The sequence below is a fragment of the Hemiscyllium ocellatum genome, chromosome 8, assembly GCF_020745735.1.
Source record: "Hemiscyllium ocellatum isolate sHemOce1 chromosome 8, sHemOce1.pat.X.cur, whole genome shotgun sequence".
Lineage (NCBI taxonomy): Eukaryota > Metazoa > Chordata > Chondrichthyes > Orectolobiformes > Hemiscylliidae > Hemiscyllium > Hemiscyllium ocellatum.
Genome location: NC_083408.1, coordinates 22,455,194 through 22,478,056, shown reverse-complemented (window position 1 = coordinate 22,478,056; position 22,863 = coordinate 22,455,194). Strand labels below are relative to the sequence as shown.

General features: G+C 47.1%; 1 protein-coding gene across 1 annotated transcript in view; it reads left to right on the top strand.

Moving 5' to 3' along the window:
- galnt16 (UDP-N-acetyl-alpha-D-galactosamine:polypeptide N-acetylgalactosaminyltransferase 16) overlaps positions 1-22,863 on the top strand; it is a 91,212-nt gene that overhangs the window by 5,132 nt on the left and 63,217 nt on the right. The window contains exon 2 of the mRNA XM_060828637.1: positions 9,841-9,939. Within this exon, the coding sequence (XP_060684620.1) occupies positions 9,841-9,939 (99 nt within the window). The remainder of the gene's footprint in view (positions 1-9,840; positions 9,940-22,863) is intronic.

Below are 22,863 nucleotides of genomic sequence, written 5' to 3'. Positions count from 1 at the left end.
TGTATCTGATGAAACATATTGTGGCATTGGAGGCAGTCCAGAGAAAGCTCATTCGGCTGATCCCGGGTATGGAGGGACTGTCTTACGAGGAGAGGTTGAGGAAGTTGGGCCTGTACGCGTTGGATTTGAGAAGAATGAGAGGTGACCTTATTGAAACATACAGGCTTCTTCGTGGAGAGATGCGGAAAGGTTGACTCCCGTTATGGGGAGAGGCGAGGAGCAGAAGGCATCATCTCGGAATAAGGGAGTCACACATTTCAGCTGCAAATGTGTTGCTGTTCAAAGCACAGCAGGTTAGGCAGCATCTCAGGAATAGAGAATTCGACGTTTCGAGCATAAGCCCTTCATCAGGAATAAGGGCTTATGCTCGAAACGTCGAATTCCCTATTCCTGAGATGCTGCCTAACCTGCTGTGCTTTGACCAGCAACACATTTGCAGCTGTGATCTCCAGCATCTGCAGACCTCATTTTTTAGTCACACATTTCAGGCAGAGATAAGGAGGAGTTTCTTCTCTCAGAGAGGGGGGTGAATCGGTGGAATTCTGCTGAGACTGAGTCGAACTGAGGACGGAGTTTTAATCAGTAAGGGAATCGTGGGTTGTGGGGAAGAGGCAGGAAAGTGGAGCTGAGGGTTATCAGATCTTACTGAATAGCAGAGCAGACTCGATGGGCTGAGTGGCCTACATCTGCTCCCTACATCTTAGGGATTTACACGCTTTGGAGGAGTGTAGGAGACTCTGCCCACTATGATCCATCATATTCTTAATGTCTGATTAAAGGATATGGTTTCTCTGCATTAACCGACTTAAACAGAATAAAAGTCGGGGCCAGAGGTTTTCAGTGTTGCAAGTAAAGTGTGCATTCTGACATGCCGGTGTTGAATGTGGTGTCTTTGAGAGGAGACGCAGAACTGAGGCCCTGTCTACCAGGCTAGCAGGTGTGAAGAATTCTATGACCCTTCTGGAAAAAAGGTCGAGTTTTTAAAACATTTGATGATGGGACATGGGTGTCACTGACTGTTCCAACATTTATTGCCCCTCCCCAGTTGCTCTTGAGACAGTGAACCCATTGCTGAGTAAAACAAATCCTCTTTCTCTGTAATCCATCTCTCTCAAATTCCACATTTCTCCTGAAGTCTCAAGACAGACAGAACCAGCAGAGTTAAATCATCCTTTTCTGGCAGTTTTGAAACCATCCCCCAATTTTTCTCGCTGTGTAACGTTCATCCAACTCACGTTGCCTAGCAACCATCGTCTGGTAATCGCCATGGTAATATCGTCAGGTCAGTGGTTGTTATGGTACCGAGTAGCTTGCTTGTCATTGCAAACTCATAAACCTCCCCACATCTGTCCACTCCGCCAATTCCAAACAAATCTGCCCTAGATATCCGTACTTTGTGGAGGATTTAATTATGTCTTCACCTTCCCTCCACCACCCGTCATGATCTCAGACTGAGTGACTCCAGTGAATAAATATTTACCAACGAGGCTGTAGAAATAGGGATAGTAATCTTCAGAGTGGACAAGAGATTGAAGCAAGGTGTTAGAATCATCCATTGTGATTACCGTCCACCCTCCTATCCCTATAACCCTGCATTTATCATGGCCACCTAACCTGTACATCTTTGGACTGGAGCACCTGGGGGAAACTCACGCAGACATACAGAGACTATGCAAGCTCCACACAGACAGTCTGTAGTCTTTCTCTCTCAAATTCCATATTTCTCCTAAAGTCTCAAGCCTTTAGTCACCTGAGGGATGAATCAAAGCCGGGTCCCTGGTGCTGTGAGGCAGTAGTGCTAACCATACCACCCAGGTTGATAGTGATGAGGTGTTTTGAGACTCTAAATCCAGCCAAACCATTCTCCCTGGCAAGGGAAGGTTAGGAGGTGATGGACGAGTGGTATTAGTGTCGAGAGCGTGTTGCTGGAAAAGCACAGCAGGTCAAGCAGCATCCGAGGAGCAGGACATTTTGGGAGTAAGCCCTAGATCAGGAAATGGTATTAGTGCCAGATTATTAAACCAGAAACCACAATAAAATAGCAGATGGTGGAATTTGAATTCAATACCTGGAATTAAGAGTCTGATAATGACTGGACTGACAAGGATGTTGCCAGGGTTGGAGGATTTGAGCTATAGGGAGAGGCTGAACAGTCTGTGGCTGTTTTCCCTGGAGTGTCAGGGTGACCTTATAGAGGTTTACAAAATCATGAGGGGCATGGATAGGATAAATAGACAAGGTCTTTTCCCTGGGGTGAGGGTGTTCAGAACTAGAGGGCATAGGTTTAGGGTGAGAGGGGAAAGATATAAAAGAGATCTAAGGGGCAACTTCTTCACACAGAGAGTGGTACGGGTATACAATGAGCTGCCAGAGGAAGTGGTGAAGGCTGGTACAATTGCAACATTTAAGAGGCATTTGGATGGGTATATGAATAGGAAGAGTTTGGAGGGATATGGGCCGGGTGCTGGCAGGTGGGACTAGATTGGGTTGGGATATCTGGTCGGCATGGACGGTTGGACCGAAGGGTCTGTTTCCATGCTGCACATCTCTATGACTCTATGACCATGAATCGATTATCAGAAAACCCCATCTGGTTCCCTAATGCCTTTCAGGGCAGGGAATCTGCCATCCTTTCCTGGTCTGGCCTACATGTGATTCCACACCCACACAGCAAGGCGTGGTGACCTTGTGGGCATTAAGATTGGGTAATAAATGTTCAGTGAAGCCCAAATCTCCTGAATGAATGTTAAAAAAAGGCGCCACACTGTATTGGGAGGGAGGAAATGGAGAGAGTTCGGTTTCGCTTTTCGTTGGGCGAGTTGATGCCATCTGGAATCTTCCGCCCGGAAGCAGATTCCACAAGGGACAGAAATTGGGTTGAGGAATCCTTTGCAGGTCTACGATGCCAAAGGTGGGTGGGTAACTCTTTCAGACAGGCCTGTACCACCTTCAGTTCCATGAGGTACAGCAATAATGTATTGAGGAAGTGCTGCAGGTTTTTTGAGCCGTAGATTTCTTTGGAACTGCAGTTTCTGTCAGAGTGGCTAACATAGCCACGTCGGAAATGTGAAACAACAGAAGATGAAGTGTTGGAATGACGGAATAATTTGTTCATTACTGCGATCGATCTCCGTTGTTCAGGCTACGACTGACCCAGACTTGAGCTGGGGAAACCCTTTCCCGGTCTGGTCTAAAGTCACTGCTCTCTACTGAGCAAGTTCCCCTCACGGCATTAAATCATGTTTACACTGTACCCGTTGTGTTGCTATTTTGAGTGAAGGTTTTGGCCAGCCCTGAGCATCATGGGTTTAGGAAGGAAGGTGGAAGGCAGGATTCAGGAGCATGGTTACAGGGACGAAGAATTTGAGTTACATGGATGAAGTCAGGACTCTTTTCCCTGGGAGGAGAGGAGGGGTTAGAAACTGGGGGAGGAGCTGCACTGTGCCCATTTCCTTAAGGATGAAGAAGCACTGGGTGCTAATTTAAAGTCATTGAGAAAAGGCATACGATGAAACAGATGTACCTGGAGGGAGTGGCGAGGATGTGTATGTGGTGAGGATGCTCAGCTGGTTCAGACAGTCTTCAGATTATTATACAGCACAGAAACCAACCCCTTGGTCCACACCAACCGTCTTCCCCAAACTACACTGGGCCCACCTACCTGCGCTTGGCCCAAACCTTTCCCCATTCATGATCTTATAAAACATCAAACATAGAACATTCCAGCGCAGTACAGGCCCTTCGGCCCTCGATGTCGGTCCGACCTGTGGAACTAATCTGAAGCCTCTCTATCCTACACTATTCCATTTTCATCCATATGTTTATTCAATGACCATTTCAATGCCCTTAAAGTTGGCGAGTTTACCAGTGTTACAGGCAGGGTGTTCCACGCCCCTACTACTCTCTGAGTAAAAAAACTGCCTCTGATATCTGTCCCATGTCTATCACCCCCCAATATAAAACTATGTCCCCTCGTGCTAGCCATCACCATCAGAGGGAAAAGGGTCTCACTGTCCACCCTATCTAACCCTCTGATTATCTTATATGTCTCAATTAGGTCACCTCTCAACCTTCTTCTCTCTAACGAAAACAGCCTCAAACCCTCAGCCTTTCCTCTTAAGACCTTCCCTCCATACCAGGCAACATCTTGGTAAATCTCCTCTGCACCCTTTTCAAAGCTTCCACATCCTTCCTATAATGGGTGACCAGAACTGTACACAATACTCCAAGTGCGGCTGCACCAGAGGTTTGTACAGCTGCAGCATGACCTCGTGGCTCCAAAACTCAATCGCTCTACCAATAAAAGATAACACACTGTACGCCTTCTTAACAATCCTATCAACCTGGGTGGTAACTTATCCATTGTTGTAACTCTATCCAAATCCACCACTGCTGCTGGAAGTTCATTCCACACACAAACCACTCTATCTGATGATGAAATGTTTGCAAGCCCATGGGAAAAGGGCAGAGGGCAGTGGGACGAGGGGAGTTTCTTTTGCAGAGAGCTAGTATGAGGTGGTGGGTTGAATGGCTTCCTTTGTCATAGTGAGCATTCGGTGTTCCCATGACTCAGGAGATTCAGAGCAGGTTTTAGACACTTAAGGAACAGACGACAGTTGGAGGACTCAGTGAAATTGACACTTCCACGTCAGGTTTCAGGGGCACCTAGGTGTGGTTAACCCATGGATCTTTCCCTGTGTAATCAGGGAGTTAATCTCTGAATGTGTCACCCATGGAGTCATAGAGGAGAAAGTGAGGACTGCAGATGCTGGAGATCAGAGCTGAAAATGTGTTGCTGGAAAAGCGCAGCAGGTCAGGCAGCATCCAAGGAACAGGAGAATCGACGTTTCGGGCATGAGCCCTTCTTCAGGAATTATTCAGCATGGAGTCATAGAGTCATACAGTGTATAAACTGACCCTTCGGCCCATCTAGTCCACACTGACCATAATCCCAACTGAGCTACTCCCACCTGCCAGCACTTGGCCCATATCCCTCATATCCCTCCAAACTGTTCCTATTCATGGCCTTATCCAAATGTTTTTTAATTGTTGTAATTGTACCCACATCCACCACTCCCCTCTGGAAGTTCATTCCAAACACAAATTGCTCTCTGTATGGAAAAAAAATTACCCCTCGTGACTTTTTGAAAATTCATGCAGAGGATGGTACGTGTATGGAATGAGCTGCCAGAGTGAGTGGTGGAGGCTGGTACAATTACAGCATTTAAAAGGCGTCTGGATGGGGATATGAATAGGAAGGGTTTAGAGGGATAGGGGCCAAGCGCTGGCAAATAGGACTGGATTGATTGAGGATAGCTGGTCAGCATGGGCGAGTAGGGCCAAAGGGTCTGCTTCCGTGTTGTACATCTCTATGACTCTATTCAGTACCCTCCACCATTTGACATGAACATCACCGAGCTCATCCTAGCCTCTACCCCACACCCCTGCCTGCTCCCCGTAACCCTCCAATCCATTGCTCATTAAAAATCTGTCACTCTCCTCCTCAAATTTATTTCATGTACCAGCAGCTATTGCACTCTGAGGTAGTGAATTCCTGTGATTCACCATCCCTGGGAGAGACCTGATTCCTTCTAATCTCTGTTTGAAATCTGCTGCTCCTCATCGTGAAACTGTAACCCCTCGTCCTTGATTGCCTCATCTGAGGAAATGACCTCTCCACGTCTGCTTTCTCAATCCCCTTTAGCATCTTGCATTTAGCAATTAGATCGTCTCTCATTCTTCTAAGCACCAGAGAGTCTCGGCTTAGACTGCTCAATCTCTCTGCGTAAGACAAATCCCTCATCTCTGGAATTAATCGAGTGAACTTCCTGTGAACTGCCTCCTATACAACTACATGTGAGATACGAGGTAGTTCCTCATAACAAACTCCATATGCTGAAAGGCTGGCTTTGAACTACAGTGAGAGTGCTACTTGCTATGTAAAGATACGGCTAACCTTTACCATTGGCCTCAGTATAAGGAACACTTGTGTTTGCAAAACAAAAATACTTTATTCATAAGTTATCTGTAAGTGTCATCAGATTGATTTGTGGGGTGGCAGGACTATGTATGAAGAGAGAGTGGATTGGTTGGAACTATATGGGTGGCACAGTGGCTCAGTGGTTGGCACTGCTGCCTCACAGCACTAGCGTCCCAGGTTCAGTTCCAGTCCGGAGTGACTGTCTGTGTGGAGTTTGCACATCCTCTCCGTGTCTGCGTGGGATCCCTCCGGGTACTCCGGTTTCCTCCCACATTCCAAAGATGAGCAGGTCAGGGTGAATTGGCTGTGCTCAATTGTCCATAGTGCGAGGTGCATTAGTCAGAGGGAAGTGGGTTATTCTTTGGAGGGTCGGTGCGGACTTGTTGGGCTGAAGGGCCTGTTTCCACACTGTAGGGAATCTAATCTATATACCCTGGAGTTGAGAAAGGATCTCATAGAAATGTATAAAATTTGAATAGGACTAGACGTAGTAAATGTGGGAAGGGTGTTCCCAATGACCAGGGGAGTCCCGGACTGGGGGGGGGGGGGAGTGGGGGGGAAGGGTGGTCACAGTCTCAAGATACAGGATAGCCCATTTAGGACTGAGATGAGGAGAAGTTTCTTCACCCAGAGAGAGGTGGAATTCTCTGCCACAGAAAGCACTTGAGGTGAAAACATTGAACGTTTTCAAGAAGGAGTTGGGTCTAGTTCTTAGGGCGAAAGGGATCAAAGGGTATGGGGGGGAAAGCGAGAACCAGAGACTGAGATGCATGATCGACCACAATCATGTTGATGGCGGAACAGGTCTGAAGGGCTGAATGGCCTGCTCCTTCTATTTTCTATGTTTCCAGGTTTCTAAGTGCAGTACAGAATAGTTCAAGTACAGAAAATACAATATAATTATCACATTCCTCATTGACACATTATGTTCCTGAATCCAAATACAAAGTTGGAACATTTAATATGTATGATCAGAAATTATTTACATTCCAATGCAAGCTCATTCTATATTTTGACAAACCCTTGGGATATCCCAGTAGAAAGACCTCGTCCCCATGCAGTTTTGGAGAGACATAAACAATGCTGTACATTATCAAGGAGTGTCCCCTCGGCAGACTGAGGTATTGATTAATCACCTTCAACTCAGCAAATCAGGAAGCTACGACTTGTGTCCAGTTAAATAACTCACTGTCCCGTGCTCACTGACCACCCGTTGGCCAGCAAGCTGGCAATCCTTCACTTCGAAAATTCTCGTCTTCTTTTATAGAAAAATGCCACATATGTTTTTAATTTTCTTTCCTCGCAGTTTGGCCCAATAAGTCCGCGCTGACCCTCCAAAGAGTATCCCACCCAGACCCATTCCCCAACCACTCTACATTTTACCCCCGACTAACCTACACACCCCTGAACACTATGGGGTAATTTAGCATGGCCAGTTCACCCTAACCTGCACATCTTTGGTCTGTGGGAGGAAACCGGAGCACCCGGAGGAAACCCACACAGACACATACCAACAGATTGAAGAATTGCCTTTCCCTGCAGTTATTAGAATTCTGAATGGACCTTTCAAACTTTAAAATTAATTCTGATCTCATTCTTTGTGCAAACTGAACACAGCCAGTCACCGGGCGCTGGGATCGAACCCAGGTCCCTGGCGCTGTGAGCTGTGCACAGCTGATTTGTTTAAGTCCTCGAGTGGTTGCCTTTGGCTTGTTTTGTGGTTTCAGGGCTTTTGGGGGGGGGGATTGACACCTTACCTCCTTACCTCTGTCACCTTCTCCAGCCCGATAACTCTCTGAGGTATGTGTGTTCTTTGAATTTGGTCAGCTTGGAATCTTTGTGATGTTTAACCCCACACAGCAATAGCCTGTGCCTTCAGCTGTACTGGGGACCCGTACTGTGCAATTCCTTCCTTAAACATCTCTTCCATGCCTTAAGATGCTCTCAGATAGCTGTGGCCATCTGTGCGGAAACCACTTTATGTGGAACAGTGTCAGGCGTTAGATAATAAGTTCCTGTGAAGCAACTGTGATGGCATTAAATGAATAACTTTAAACACATTTTGTTTTGAGTGAACCACCATAACCCTGTACAGTTTGATCGATATCCCAAAATTGGCCTGGGATGGGTGCTCTTGTAAAGTTTAGTTTGTCATCGATTCTGGAAGAGGTCACTGTCCACAGACTTTTGGAGCCTTGCAAAAGTGTGTTTTAAGAGATTTGTGCGCGTACGCAAAAAAAATCTTTACATTAATTTGTCCTGCTCCATGCCAATAGCTGCATGCCTGTGGGCTCTTTAGAGATGTCTCTGTGTGATCATTTTGTGTCAATAAATGCAGATCGAGGGTCTCGACCGACTAATGTGATTGGCCAGGTTAATGCTCCGGGGATGATGGGAGGGCAGGAACGATACTGAGCTTAAAAATTGCAAGCTTCAGTTTGTGAAAAGACGAAAGAAAAACTTGGAAGCTGTAATGTCCGCTTCACAGCTTTAAGGTAGCTCACGGTGCTTTCCGCTCAGTGAAGTATTTGTGAAGTGTCCATTGTAAGAAAGAATCCTGGTGCTTAGTTTCCAAATGATTTGATTTAATTTATTGTTGTCCCATGTCCCTAAGTACAGTGAAAAGTTTTGTTTTGTGTGAAGTATCACAATGTACAAAGTTCATCGGGGTGATAGAACAGAGCTAGCCATACAGGAGGTACACAAAGAGTGACATCAGTATTAATGTTAAAGTTTGAAAGGTCAGGTCAGAGTTGTAATAACTGCAGGGAAGATGCTATTCTTGAATCTGTTGGTGTGTGTGTTTAAGCTTCTGTATCTCCTGCCTGAGGGAAGAGACTGGAAGAGTGTACAGCCAGGGTGAGAGGGGTCTTGGATGATGTTAACTGCCTTCCCGAGGGGTAAGGACAGAGTCAGTGAATTGGCTTGTGTCCATTGAAGCAATGAAACCACTAGCTGACTGCACAAAGTCTGTATGTGGGGCGGCACAGTGGTTAGCATTGCTGCCTCACAGCGCCAGGGACCCGGGTTCGATTCCAGCCTCGGGCAACCGTCTGTGTGGAGTTTGCACGTTCTCCCCATGCGTGGGTTTCCTGCAATTGCTCCTATTTCTTCCCACAATCCAGAGATGTGTGGGTAGGGTGAATCGGCCATGCTAAATTGCCTGTAGTGTTCAGGGATGTGTAGGTTAGGTGCATTAGTCACAGGTAAATGTAGGGGAATGGGTGGGTTATTCTTCAAAGGGTTGGTGTGGACTTGTTGGGCTGATTTCTCATAACATGTACATTGGGGCATTTCTGTTTTGCATTGATATGTATTTGGCGTGATTGCCATTAATTAATGAAGTCAGTGTTAACTCCAAACTGAATAGAAAGTACTGTGATGCTGGCGATCTGAAATAAAGGCAGATAATGCTGCCAATACTCAGCGGGTCTGGCAGTATTTGTGGAGAGAGAAAAACTGAGCTGGCCTGTCAGATCAGGGTGAACCTTTGTCAAAGATGTGGGAAGATGGGAATGTAATAGACGAAAGGTGCTGGAGATGAGAGTCGAGAATGTGGTGGTGGAAAGCCCAGCAGGTCAGGCAGCATCCGAGGAGCAGGAAAATCAATGTTTCAGGCAAAACCCCTTCATCAGAAATGGAATAGAGCCAGCGGGAGACAAGGCAGGGAGCAGCAGAACGAAAGGGAAGGTGGGCAATGAGATTCAATCGTGAAAGATATTGTGTTGCTGTGGTCGAAGTGAGTGTTGATGGTAATAGCAGAGAAACGAAAGGCAGTACAGATCATCCTCTGAGGGTCTTACTCCTGTCACTGTGGTTCAGTTCTGTGTTGTAACTGGCCTTCTTTCGGTGTTTTCCAGGTGCTCCGCCCTACAGTACAGCCAAGACTTGCCGGTGACCAGTGTCATCATCACCTTCCATAATGAAGCTCGCTCCACACTGCTGCGCACCGTGAAGAGGTACCAACACACCATCACCTCTCACTTGATGTGCCCCAGGCACCGAATGTCCAGATTGTTGCCTGTCTGTTCATAGGGGTAGGCCATTCATCCCTTTGAACTTTGATCACCTACCTCCAATGACAATTTCCTGTACTGTCCCAGACAGCTGTAGTGTGTAGAAACCCACTGGTCATCTCCTCCACTCTCTTCAGGCAGCTCTTGTCACTCGGTTTTCCCTGCTCGCTCTGTCTGTCCTTCCAATTACAGGTTAAAGGCAGTACAGAAGGAGTGCTGCACGGCCAGAGGTGCTGTGTTGTGACTGTGAGTTTAAACTACACTTAATCTCTCAAGTGGACTAATGATCTCATGACCCTATTCAAACAGAAATAGACTGTGCGCGTGTGCGGTTGCATGTGTATGTGTGTGACTGTGTATGCATGCGTTTTTGTTTATAAAAGTGTGCATGTGTGCATAAATGTATATCTGTGTATGTAGGCTTGAGTGTGTGTGTGTATGGGTCTGTGCACGTGTGAATCTGTGTGTACATTTGTGTACACATGTATGTGTCTGTGCATGTATGCATGTGCACGCGTCGGTGTGTATGTGTCCGTGTGTGTGTGTGTGTGTGTGCATGTGTGTGTATGTGCGCGCGTGTGTATGTGTGTGTGTCTGTGTCCGTGTGTGTCTGTGTCCATGTGTGTGTGTCTGTGTGTGTATGTGTCTGTATGTATGTGTCCGTGTGTTTCCGTGTCCGTATGTGTGTGTCCGTATGTGTGTGTCTGTGTGTGTTGGTGGGACGTTGGAGTTCTCCCCGATGCCTGCTATGTGCAATTTGATTACTGCGGTCCCTCAATTACAAGTGGCCACCACTTAGAAAGAACTCAGTCAGATCGATGTCACTATTATTTTCGAACAGGAGAATGTTGTGGTTGCTGTGGTTGTGAAAGGTGGCACTTAAATGCAGGATTTTACATCTTGTCCCTCTATATTCAATGACCACATCCTGAAATTTTGGAATTGTTAACTTAGTCGCGTTCCCATTAAGCCTCCTTCAAAACTTTCCCCCGGGATCTTCCATCTCTTCTGATGCATTCTCCCTTCCGGGCCATTAACTGCTTCCAGATTCCTCTTGAGATCTGTGGAAGTATTCTTTCACGGGATGTGGGCATCACTGGAAAGGCTGGCATTTGCTGCCTGTCCATAATTGCCCTTGAACTGAGAGGCTTGCTTAGCCGTTGCCGGGGTCAGTTATGAGTCAACCACATCGTTGTGGGTTTGGAGTCACATATAGATCAGACTGGGTAAGGATGGAAGTTTCCTTCCCTAAAGGTCATTGGTGTTTTGCACAATCCTTTTTATCTTGCCAGTGAAGTCCACATCTCGTAAAGGTAGAGAAGCAGTGAGGTTTGAGCTAAGCTGTCTTCCTGGTTTAAATTGCTGAGTTGATATTAATTAGGAGCGAACTTTGCACTCTGCAGAGTCACAGATTTAGACCTGTCTCCCTTAATTCCACTGAAAGCACTGATACATTGCACCAAACCCAAGTAATCATTCTTCACTCGTAAGCCTGGCCAACAAGCCATCTGACTGTTGTGGGATTAACACCAGAAACCCAATTCACTCCTCACCTGCCCTCCACTCATTCTCCAGCATTAGGCACTGGGAGTAGGAGTGTGACCCCTGACTCATTGTTTTCCAACCTGACTCAGGGGCACTTGTGATCCTTTGCAGAGCCCTCATTGGTGCCTTCACGTTCATCACTTAACTCAGTCCCAAACCGGTAGCCTCTGCCATCTAGAAGGACAAGGGCAGCAGATATATGGGAGCACCGCCACTTTCAGTTCCCCTACAAGCCACTCACAACCTGACATGGAAATGTATCGCCTTTTCTTCACTGTCGCTGGGTCAAAATCCTGCTTTCCTTCCCTAAGGGTATTATAGGTGTCACTACACCCCAAGGACTGCACTAAGTCCAAACAACAGCCCACCGCCACCACCTCAAGGGCAATTAGGGACCAGCAATAAATGCTGCATTTGTCTGCTTAAGAATTTCAAAAGGTAATGGGTGTTAAGAAGGGGTGTTTTTCTCATTTCTCTTGAACCTTTTGTTTATTAGTTCGAAAGTACTGTAGATGGGGAGAAAGGCTGTTTGACCGATGTCCAAGAACCATCCAATTGGCAAGTGAAGAATCTGTTCACCATCCAATTAGCTTTTGGGAAGCTAGTGCCAACGAGGATGGATGTACCATGTGACCAATGGAAGGAGAACTTGCAAAACTATGTATAAGTTCAGTACCTAAACCGAGAGGGTATAAATATCAGCAAATAAAAAAATAACCAGAGTGCTTTATTCTCAAAAAGTGAAGGCTGATAGAAATCATTAAAATTGTGAAAGGGCTTGATCGAATAAATGCAGAAATGTTTCTGCTTGTGATCTTGAACGCTTTGATACATACATATTGCGAACAAGACTAGACAACTCTGCACCTTGAACTCACTCTACCATTTAATAAGATCATGGCTGTTCTGATCACTCCAAGTTGTTGTCTATCCCCAATGACCTTTCACCATCCCCCCTGCCCCCAACCTCCTGTGAAAGTCTATCCACGTCCGCCTTAAAAATATTTCAAGACTTCTCTTCCACCACCTTTTCAGGAAGAGAGCTTCACCACCCTCTACGACAAATAATTTGTGCTCATCTCGGTCTTAAATCAGTGACTCCGGATCTTTAACAATCACCTTCTAATTCCTAGATTCACTGGCAAGAGGAAACATCCTTTCCACATCCACTTGTGGTAAAGTCTCCTCAGGAACATTTACATTATAATTAAGTCACCTCTGACCCTTCGAAACTCCTGTAGATGCAGCCTGTCCTCATAAGGCAATCCACTCATTCTGGGTTTTTGCCCATTAAATCTTCAGGGAAGGTTTCCAATGCATGAGCATCCTTCTCAAAGTAAGGGGACAAACACTGCACACAGTACTCCATGTGTGGTCTCACTAGTGGCCCTGAAAAATTGAAGCATAATCTCTATACTTTTATATTGAATTCTCCTTGCAATAAATGATAATGTTCTATTAACTTACTTACTGTACATTCATATTCTATTAGCTCTCTTAATTACTCCTGTGATTCTTTCATCAGGACACACAGATCTCTCTCTCTCTCTATCTTAGGGCTACAGGAAGAGGCTGAATAGGCTGGGGCTATTTTCCCTGAAGCATTGGAGGTTGAGGGGTGACCTTAGAAAGGTTTATAAAATCATGAGGGGCATGGACAGGGCAGGGGAGTCCAAAACTAGAGGGCATAGGTTTAAGGTGGGGGCGGGAATTAAAAGGGACCTGAGGGGCAGAGTGTGTATGGAATGAGCTGTCAGATGAAGTAGTGTAGGCTGGTACAATTACAACATTTAAAAGGTATGGGATAAGCATATGAGTAGGAATGGGCCAAATGCTGGCAAACGGGACTAGATTAATTTAGGATATCTGGTCGGCATGGACGGGTTTGATCAAAGGGTCTGTTTCTGTGCTGTACATCTCTATGACTGTGCAATCTTTCACCGTTTAGATGTGTGCTTGTTTTTTATTCTTTCTGTCAAAATGGACGATTTTCACATTGTACCCCATTTGCCCACATGCTTATCTGTTAAAATTCTCCTCATGTCTTCTTGACAACTGACTTTCCTACCTATCTTTGTGTCATCACTGAATTTAGCTCCCATGCCTTCACCCCCTTTATCCCAGTCATTTATATAAAATAATCTCTGTAAACTGTAAAGAGCTGAGGCCCCAGCAATGACTGGCACGCCACTCATGACATCTTATCATCTGAAAAAGACCCACTTATTCCCACTCTCAGTTGTCTGGTGGCCAGCCAATCCTCTATCCATGCCAATGTAGTACTGCCTCCACCAGGAGCTTTCATATATCCTCAACAATCTCTGATGTGACACCTTATCAAATGCTTTTTTGGAAATATAAGTATAGTATATCCAACAGTTTCCTGTTCCTCCACACCATACATTACTCCCTCAAGGAGCTCCAAGAAATTGCTGAAACATAATTTCCCTTTTCACAAAACCATGTTGATTTTGCTTAACTAATAAAACTTCAAGGAAGTAATAAGTTACAAACACATCCAATAATGAATTCAGGAGAAGTTTTGTACGTGGAGAGTGGACGGTATGTGGAGAGTGCTGGTACACAGGGTACTTTATTTTAATAGAGTCATAGAGTTGTACAGTTCGAAAGCAGACCCTTCGGCCCAACCTGTCTCTGCTGACTAGGTTTCCCAAACTAAACTAGTCCCATTTGCCTGTATTTGGCCCACATCTCTCTAAACCTTGCCTATACTTACTGAAAATTAACAGCAGCATGGGAATTAGCTGAGGGAGGAAGAGAGACAGACCTATCGAACTGTGTCGGCCACAGATTAAAACACGTGGATTGAACTGAATTAAATTTATTGTCAAGTGTACCGAGGCACAGTGAAAAGCTTTGTCTTGCAATACAGGCAGATCACAGAGTTAAGGAATATAGATAGTAAATAATAGGTAAACAGCAGCAAAAACCACAACACAGGTACAGGCGAATGTTAAGAGTTTGTGAGTCCATTCAGTATTCTAACAACAGTCGGGTAGAAACTGTTTCCAAACCGACTGGTGTATGTGTTCAGGCTTCTGTACCTTCTCCCCGATGGTAGAGGTTGTAGGAAGACATTGTCGGGGTGTCCACATGAAGAGTCCAAGAAAGCTTGTTGTGGATGAGCACTCCCAGGAGCTTGACACTCTCCACTCCTTCCACCTCTGTGCTGTTAATGTGTAGGGGGCATGAGTAACAAAAGTCAATAATGAGTTCCTTGGTTTTGCCGGCATTGAGAGCTAGGTTGTTGTCAGTGCACCATTTTTTCAGGTCTTCCACCTCCCATCTGCAGTCTGTTTCGTCACCATCTGAGACCGACCAAGGTGGTGTCATTAACGAACTTGTAAATGGCATCAGTCTGGTATTTGGCGATGCAGTCATGGGTATACAGTGAGGACAGTAGGGGGCTGAGTACACACCCCCTGGGGGGCTTCAGTGTTGAGTGTTAGTGAGGATGAAATATTGTCCCCAGTCTTCACTGATTGTGGCCTGTGGGTCAGGAAACTGAGGATCCAGGTGCAGAGAGTGGGGCTTAGTCTGAGATCACCAAGTTTAGTAATCAGTCCAAGGGGAGACATGTGAGATGCTTGGGAATGGTTGACACTCTGTCTGTGCTCTGGGCCTGGAGTTGGCTCGGTGGGGAGCTGGAGGTGCACTGCTTTGACAAAGGGCACTGTCTCATTGAGCAGGCTGGAACGAAGCCTCCCTCAGATGGATGTAAAAGATCCTCCTCTGAGGGCGAGTCCATGTCCCCAGATCAAATGTTGAATCCTCTGCACGAGATCGTGTGACCAGACATCTCTACCACCCCTGTCCCTGAAAAGCTGGTCTGACTACTGGGGTCTCCCACAGGTACAGTGGGAGGCAGGTCCTGAATCCGTAATGCTGTAAGGTACAGTCGGAAAATTAGGCCATTCAACCCCATTGCCCCTGATCCCCTTACTAATCCACCCCAGTGGGATCGCACCTTGTACTGTTGGCGTTAAGCTGGCTCCCCTCCACCCCAACTGTGCAGCCACTGACTACAACCTCCCCCCACCCCCCACCTCAGCTCCAAACCCACCCTCTCTCCCGGAGGAGTCTGGGTTTCCATGGCAACATGCATATGGATGGGGCTTTCCATCACATATACGTCAGGGGAAGCATTTACAACTCGATAACTGATCAGTTTGACCACGTTGCTAACACAGCTTCCCTGGCAACGAGACTTGAACCCAGAGGCTTCTGGCTTAGAGGCATGGACACTGCCCACTGTGTCACCAGGTCTCCTTCAAGTGCAGACAATGTGGTCATAATCAGATTGCTGATCCTGGGAACATGCGTACAAATTGGCTCCCAGGCATTCACCCGCTCCCCACTCCCCCAGTTACAGCAGTGACCACAAACCTAGGGGAGGTTACCAGCTGTAAACGCCTGGGTGACCTCAGGGTGCAACTCAAATGCAAGCTCTTTCTTTCTCACCTGTAACCTTCCTGCAGTTAGGCTGGGGTTAGCTCCTGAGTGCTCTGCTGAGATAATGCGGTGAGCTGGCACAGGGAAGTGTAGTGTCCTGACTCACTCTACCCCAGTGTTCAATTCCTGATGAAGGGCTTTTGCCCGAAACCTTGATTCTCCTGCTCCTGGGACCTGCCATGCTTTTCCAGCACCATGCTCTCGACTCTGATCTCCAGCATCTGCAGTCCTCACTATCACCTACCTCAGTGATCCCGTGCACATCCCAGCACAGGCCATCTTCCTCAGGAAGTAAAACAGTAGCTGCTTACATTTATCCTGAATGCAATAAAAATACCCAAAGGATGTGGTGGACAAAATTTGATAGCAAGTGACATTTATTGTTGGAGGGGCCTTCCTCACAGAGCTTCAGTCCTAAATAGGGGGGGGGGGGGAAGAGAGAGAGAGACCGACCCACCACCCTCTGCCTGAAGAACGTTTCATGGATATCTCCCCTAAACCTTTCCCCTCTCACCTTGAACCCGTGATCCCTAGTAATTGAGTTCCCCACTCTGGGAAGAAGCTTCTTGCTATCCTCACCTTTCATGATTTTGTAGACCTCAATCAGGTCCCCCCCAACCTCCGTCTTGCTAATGAAAATAATCCTAATCTACTCAACCTCTCTTCATAGCTAGCACCCTCCACACCAGACAACATCCTGGTGAACCTCCTCTGCATCCTCTCCAATGCATCCACATCCTTTTGGTCATGTGGCCACCAGAACTGTACGCAGAATTCCAAATGTGGCCAAACCAAGGTCCTATACAACTGTAACATGACCTGCCAACTCTTGTACTCAATTCCCCATCCGATGAAGGAAACACGCTGTACGCCTCTTGACCACTCTACTGAGCTGTATTGCCACCTTCAGGGTAGAATGGATCTGAGGTGAAGGGACAGCTGATGGCACGCTGAATAAATAAACGCGGGGTGGGGCTGTTCTCAAGAATTGTGAGGACTGCTGGTGATTGTGGGATGGAGCAGGTTATAGCAGTGAAGTGGGCCGTGACGGGGATACTGGGGACAGTGAGACCTCAAAGGGAACTGGAAATAAGGCCAAGAATCTGAGATGGAGTTTAGTTTGGATAAATATGAGGTGTTGCGTTTTGGCAAGACCTAACTCGGATAGGGCTTACACAATTAATGGTCAGACCCCAGGGAGTGCTGCCGAACAGAGAGACGTAGGGGTGCAAGTACATAGTTCATTAAAGGTGGCATCACAGGTGGACGGGGTAGTGAAGACAGGGTGATTTGGCACGCCTGTCTTCATCGGTCAGAGCACTGAGTACAGGGGTAGGGATGTCATGTTGTGGCCGTGCAAGATATTGGTAAGACCTCATTTGGAGTATTGTGTACAATTCTAGCTGCCCTGCTATAGGAATGACATTGTTAAACTAGAAATGATACGGGAAAAGAACTGACCAGGATGTTGCCAGGACTGGAGGGTTTGAGTTGTAAAGAGCAGCGGGTAGGCTGGAGCTTCAGAGGCTGAGGGGTGACCTCAAAAATTCATGAGGGGCATGGATGGAGTGAATAGCCAAGGTCTTTTTCCAAGGGTAGGGGAGTCCAAAACTAGAGGGCAGAGGTTTATGGTGAGAGGGGCAAGATTTAAAACGGACCTGGGTCATAACTGCTTCCCCATATGTGCTGTCAGAGAAGGTGGTAGAGGTAGGTCCAGTTGCAACATTTCAAAAACAATGTGGAAAGGCTTAGAGTGATATGGACCCAATGCAGGCAAGTGAGACGAGTTCTGTTCCGGACGTCTGGGGGTCTGCTTCCGTGCTGTATGTCTCTAACTGGGATTGGCTGTGGGGAGGGGGTCTAGAGGGCCAAAACTGAAGGTATGTCAAAAGGGGCAGCATGGTGGCTCAGAGGTTAGCACAGCGCCAGGGACCCAGGTTCGATTCCAGTCTCGGGTGTCTGCCCGTGGGGAGTTTGCACATTCTCCCCGTGTCTGTGTGGGTTTTCTCCCACAGTCTGAAGCTGTGTAGTGTAAGTGGATTAACCATAGGGTTACAGTGATAGGGTAGGGGTTTGGGTAGGTTGCTGTTCTGAGTTTCGATGCAGACTTGTTGGGCTGAATGGCCTCTATCTGCACTGTCGGGACTCTGATTTGACAAGGGAATGGGAGTTGGATACCGAGCAGCTCGAGCTGTGGCTGAACTGCAGACAATGCGGTCCAGCTTTGTAACCTTTCGCAGTCAATAACAGGATCTGAAAATGAAAGCTCTTGTGCTGTTGAGGCTGGGGATTGGGGGCTGCTTAGTTGTGGGCCCCGCAGCCTCCACCTATAGGAACAGAAACAAGCTCCGAAAGGAACCTTCAAACACCTTGTGGCCAGAACCACTCAAGTCGACTAACAATTGAAGGCAGCCTGGTTTGTGAGCGTCAACCTTTGAGCAGACTGCAGAGTGCTGGGTTATACAGCACTGAGTGAGAATATCGCCCACTGTTACCAGGAGTTACTACCCACATCATTACATTTTCACAAACCCTCCCTGCTTTCTAATCTTCAATGTTTTTGTTGACGTACAAACAATCTCAACAGTTGGTTCACGCGGGGCTGAGGAAAACAGCATCATGTTAGGGAGAGAGACAAGAGACCAGGAGCTGTTTTACAGGAACGGTTCAGGAATGATGAACTCCAGTGATGAGGATAGATTGAAGATGTTGGGATTTTCCTTCCTGGAGAGGAGGTGGCTCAGCTGGAAATCCAATAGAGGTTCTCAAAATCATGAGCGGCCTGGACAGACTTGACAGGGAGAAATAACAGAAACAAAACTGAGAGGGTGTAGGTTTAAAGTCACCTGCAATTGAAGCAAAGGTGATGTGAGAAAAATCCTTTCTTCACCCAGTGAGTTGTTAGGGTATTGCCTGGAAATGTGGTGTAGGCAGATTCAATGGAGGCATTCAAGAGGGACTTGGATCAAAATGGTGTGTAGGGATGTGGAGATAAGGCAGGATTACATTAGATTCCCGACAGTGTGGGAACAGGCCCTTCAGCTCAACAAGTCCACACCAACCCTCTGAAGGATGACCCAATCCCCTACATTTACTCCTCACTAATGCACCTAACCTGCGCATCTTTGGATTGTGGGAGGAAACCCACACAGGCACAGAAAGAACGTGCAAACTCCACACAGACATTCACCCGAAGCTGGAATTGAACCTGATTCCCTGGCGCTGTGAGGCAGCAGTGCTAACCACTGAGCCACTGTGCTGCCCAATTGGTTGGCACTAGGGAAATGATTGTTTAATGGACTGGTACAGCCAAGATGGGCTGAATCGCTTCTCTCTGCTCTGGTAACAGTCTGTGACTCTGTCTGTGTGAGTCTGAGCGGTGGGGCGTGGGAGTGAGGGTTTGGCAGGCCAGTGTGCAGCTTCTTGAATGAACAAAGCACTGAGCTCGAGAATCTTCCATCTTACCTGCAGCTAGAGCTGACAGCACCATCAATGTGTCAAACTGTATGTCTGAGCCACTGTCGATGGAGATGTTCAGGACTCCTCTTTCACAGTGACAGCACTCCAGCCCATCATCACTCCCTCATCTGTGTGAAGGTGGATTAACTCGGAATGGGTTAAAAATGATACTCCACAAACTGAACCGAATAATTTAGTTGATACTGTGGTAAGGAACAGCTGTCTCTTGTATACGATGCCCTAGGGGCTTGTGTAAATACAAGTCTGATACATACTTCTTAATAAACACCAGCAGGTGCTGGAGAAACTCAGCAGGTCTGGCAACATCTGTGGAAAGAGAAACACTTGGAATTCACCTTTTAAACCTGAATTCAGGTTTGAAAATGACCACGGTGGGATTTGAATTGCCATTAGACTGGGATTGTGCATGAATATGTGATTCAGCAATGTAACCATGACCCCATCACACTTTAAACGATGCAGTGGCTTAAAGGTGTACCACTGGAGTTTATATCCTTTATTCCAGCGTTTTTAATACCCAGGAGAATAATGTATGTGAAGTCAGTGAGGTTGGCCGTTTGTATCTTCTCTAGCATAGAGGCATTTTCCAGCTGAGTTTTGATGCTGTGGCTTTTCTCACGGAGGCTCAGTGGTTAGCACCGCTGCCTCACAGCGCCAGGGTCCCAGGTTCGATTCCAGCCTCGGGCCACTGTCTGTGTGGAGTTCGCACATTCTCCCTGCGTCTGTGTGGGTTTCCTCCGGGTGCTCCGGTTTCCTCCCACAGTCCAAAGATGTGCAGGTTAGGTGGATTGGCCATGCTAAATTGCCCACAGTGTCCACGGAAGTAGCCATGGGAAATGCAGGGTGATGGGGATTGTGACAAAGAGAGTGGTTGGTCTCAGGGGGATGCTCTTTGGAGGGTCGGTACAGAACCCGATGGGCAAAATGACCCTCTTCCAGTGTAGGGATTCTATTATCCTGTGCCCCAGAAATTGCTTTGCCACGAGTTGTAGAGGGGGATCTCTGCAGACAGGCTGTGATTCTGGAACATTTCCCATTCTGCTTAACACGTACAGAGCTTTGGTTAGGGTGCAGATGGAGTACACTCGAGAAGATTTTTAAAACTGGGAAGAACGCTCCCAGAGGTCATCTGTAAAGACTGAAGAAGCCTTTCCCCAGCAGGCAGATACAAAAGTTAGGAAGGATTTCAACATCTTAAAAGTTAAGCAAGGTTTCAGTAGGGTGAGTGCTGAGCTGATATTTCCACCTACCCAGATGTAAAGGGCATAAATATAACGACTAAACCCAATTGGGAAACAGCAGAAGATGTTTGGAAGGCAGACTGGTGAGAATGTGGAACAGGCATTCATGTTGAGTGACTGCAGTTAATGAGGAAGTGAGCTCAACACAGCGAGGGGAAACAATTGGGAAGTTGTTGTTTTGATTGATATGAAGCACAAGAGGAGGAACTTTCAACAGAAACAAAAAAACATTGAGGTTCAGATCAATTGGGCCTCTTCCCGCGCTGTACTTTCACTCTCAGGGAGTTTTGATCACATGAGCAAGGGTGTTTCCCCACTGAGGGGATGGCTCTAGTTAACATAGCCATGTTAAAGTCTGAAAAAGAGAACCAAGCCAAGGTGTTTTCGAGAAATCTCCACTTGGGGCTGCTTCACTCAGTTAATTGAACGGTGAGAATGGTGTCGTATGTGTTTGATCTCTGCGCTGACTCAGAGTTCTAGAGAATAGCAGTGTGTATTTACTCCCTGTACTGACTCAGATAATCCTAGAGAATGGTGCAGTGTGTTTGATCTCTGTAGACGTTTTGGGGCTTACGCCCTTGTCCCTGAGTAGCAACCCTTGGATATTGAGGGAGTTAGATAGAGAGAGGGGCAGTGTTACTGCTTGTCTATCTCCTGCTGCTGTTTAACTTGTCTGTATATTGTCTCTAATACGTTCACACTTCCCAGTCAGCTTTCTTGAAGTATGCCATCTGAGTTCTTCACGTCACTCTGTCCAACTTTCCACACGTCCTAGTATTCCAGCTGTCTGATACAGCCTTTCCCAGGATCTACCAACTTTCTCAGCCCATCCTTCCTCTCTGTTTCGACTCAGCGATAGGTATTCCCAGCTCCTGACTTGTCTTATTTTCACTGGTACGTCCTCCAAATGTGCTGAAGGCTGCAGTTCAGTCGATCGTACAGTCATAGAGGTGTACAGCATGGAAACACCACCCTTTCGGTCCAACCCGTCCATGCCGAGCAGATATCTCAGCCTGAACTAGCCCCACCTGCCAGCACCCGGCCCATATCCCTCCAAACCCTTCCTATTCATATACCCATCCAAATGCCTCTTGCAATGTACCAGCCCCCACCACTTCCTCTGGCAGCTCATTCCATACACGTACCACCCTCTGTCCCTTTTATATCTTTCCCCTCTCACCCTAAACCTATGCCCCTCTAGTTCTGGACTCCCCCACCCCAGGGAAAAGACTTTGTCTATTTACCCTGTCCATGCCCCTCATGATTTTATCCACCAAACAGTAATTCCTTCTGCCTCAACATAATGGACTGAAACGTCTGAATACAGAGCAGGGTGAGGTCCTCCTGCACCTCCCCCACCCCCTCCATTGTCTCTTTCATGAACACCTACCTCTCTAACCAAGCCCTGTCCCCATTGCCTCTACTTTGACTCTTAGAAACACTGGTTAGGTGCCCCGCTGGGCATAGTTCTGGTAAGGCAAAAGTGAGGACGGCAGATGCTGGAAATCAGAGTCTAGATTAGAGTGGTGCTGGAAAAGCACAGCAGGTCAGGCAGCATCGGAGGAGCTCATAGTTCTGGTAAGACACTTTCAGAATGTTTTCAGAGGCGCTATGGGGCAGTTTGACTGAATGGTTACAGGGTTGATGGGAGGCACGGTGGCTCAGTGGTTAGCACTGCTGCCTCACAGGGCCAGGGGCCTGGGTTCGATTCCCACCCCGGGTGACTGTCTGTGTCGAGTTTGCACGTTCTCCCCGTGTCTGTGTGTGTTTCCTCACACGATCCAAAGATGTGCAGGGTAGGTGGATTGGCCATGCTAAATTGTCCCGAAGTGTTCAGGGATGTGTAGATTAGGTGCGTTAGTAAGGGGGAAATGTAGGGTAGGGGAATGGGTCTGGGGGGTGGGGGGGGGGGGTCACTCTTTGGAGGGTCGGTGTGCACTTGTTGGGCCGAAGGGCCTGTTTCCACTCTGTAGGGATTTTATGAGATCACTCATTTGAGAGACTCAAGAAGTTGGGTTTGCTCTCCGAAGAGGGAAGTTATGGAAGGAGAGATTTGATGGAGGTTTTCACACAACGCTGCAGGCTGCTGAGACAGCAAACCGTGAGCAATCACGCTAACCCCGAGCTC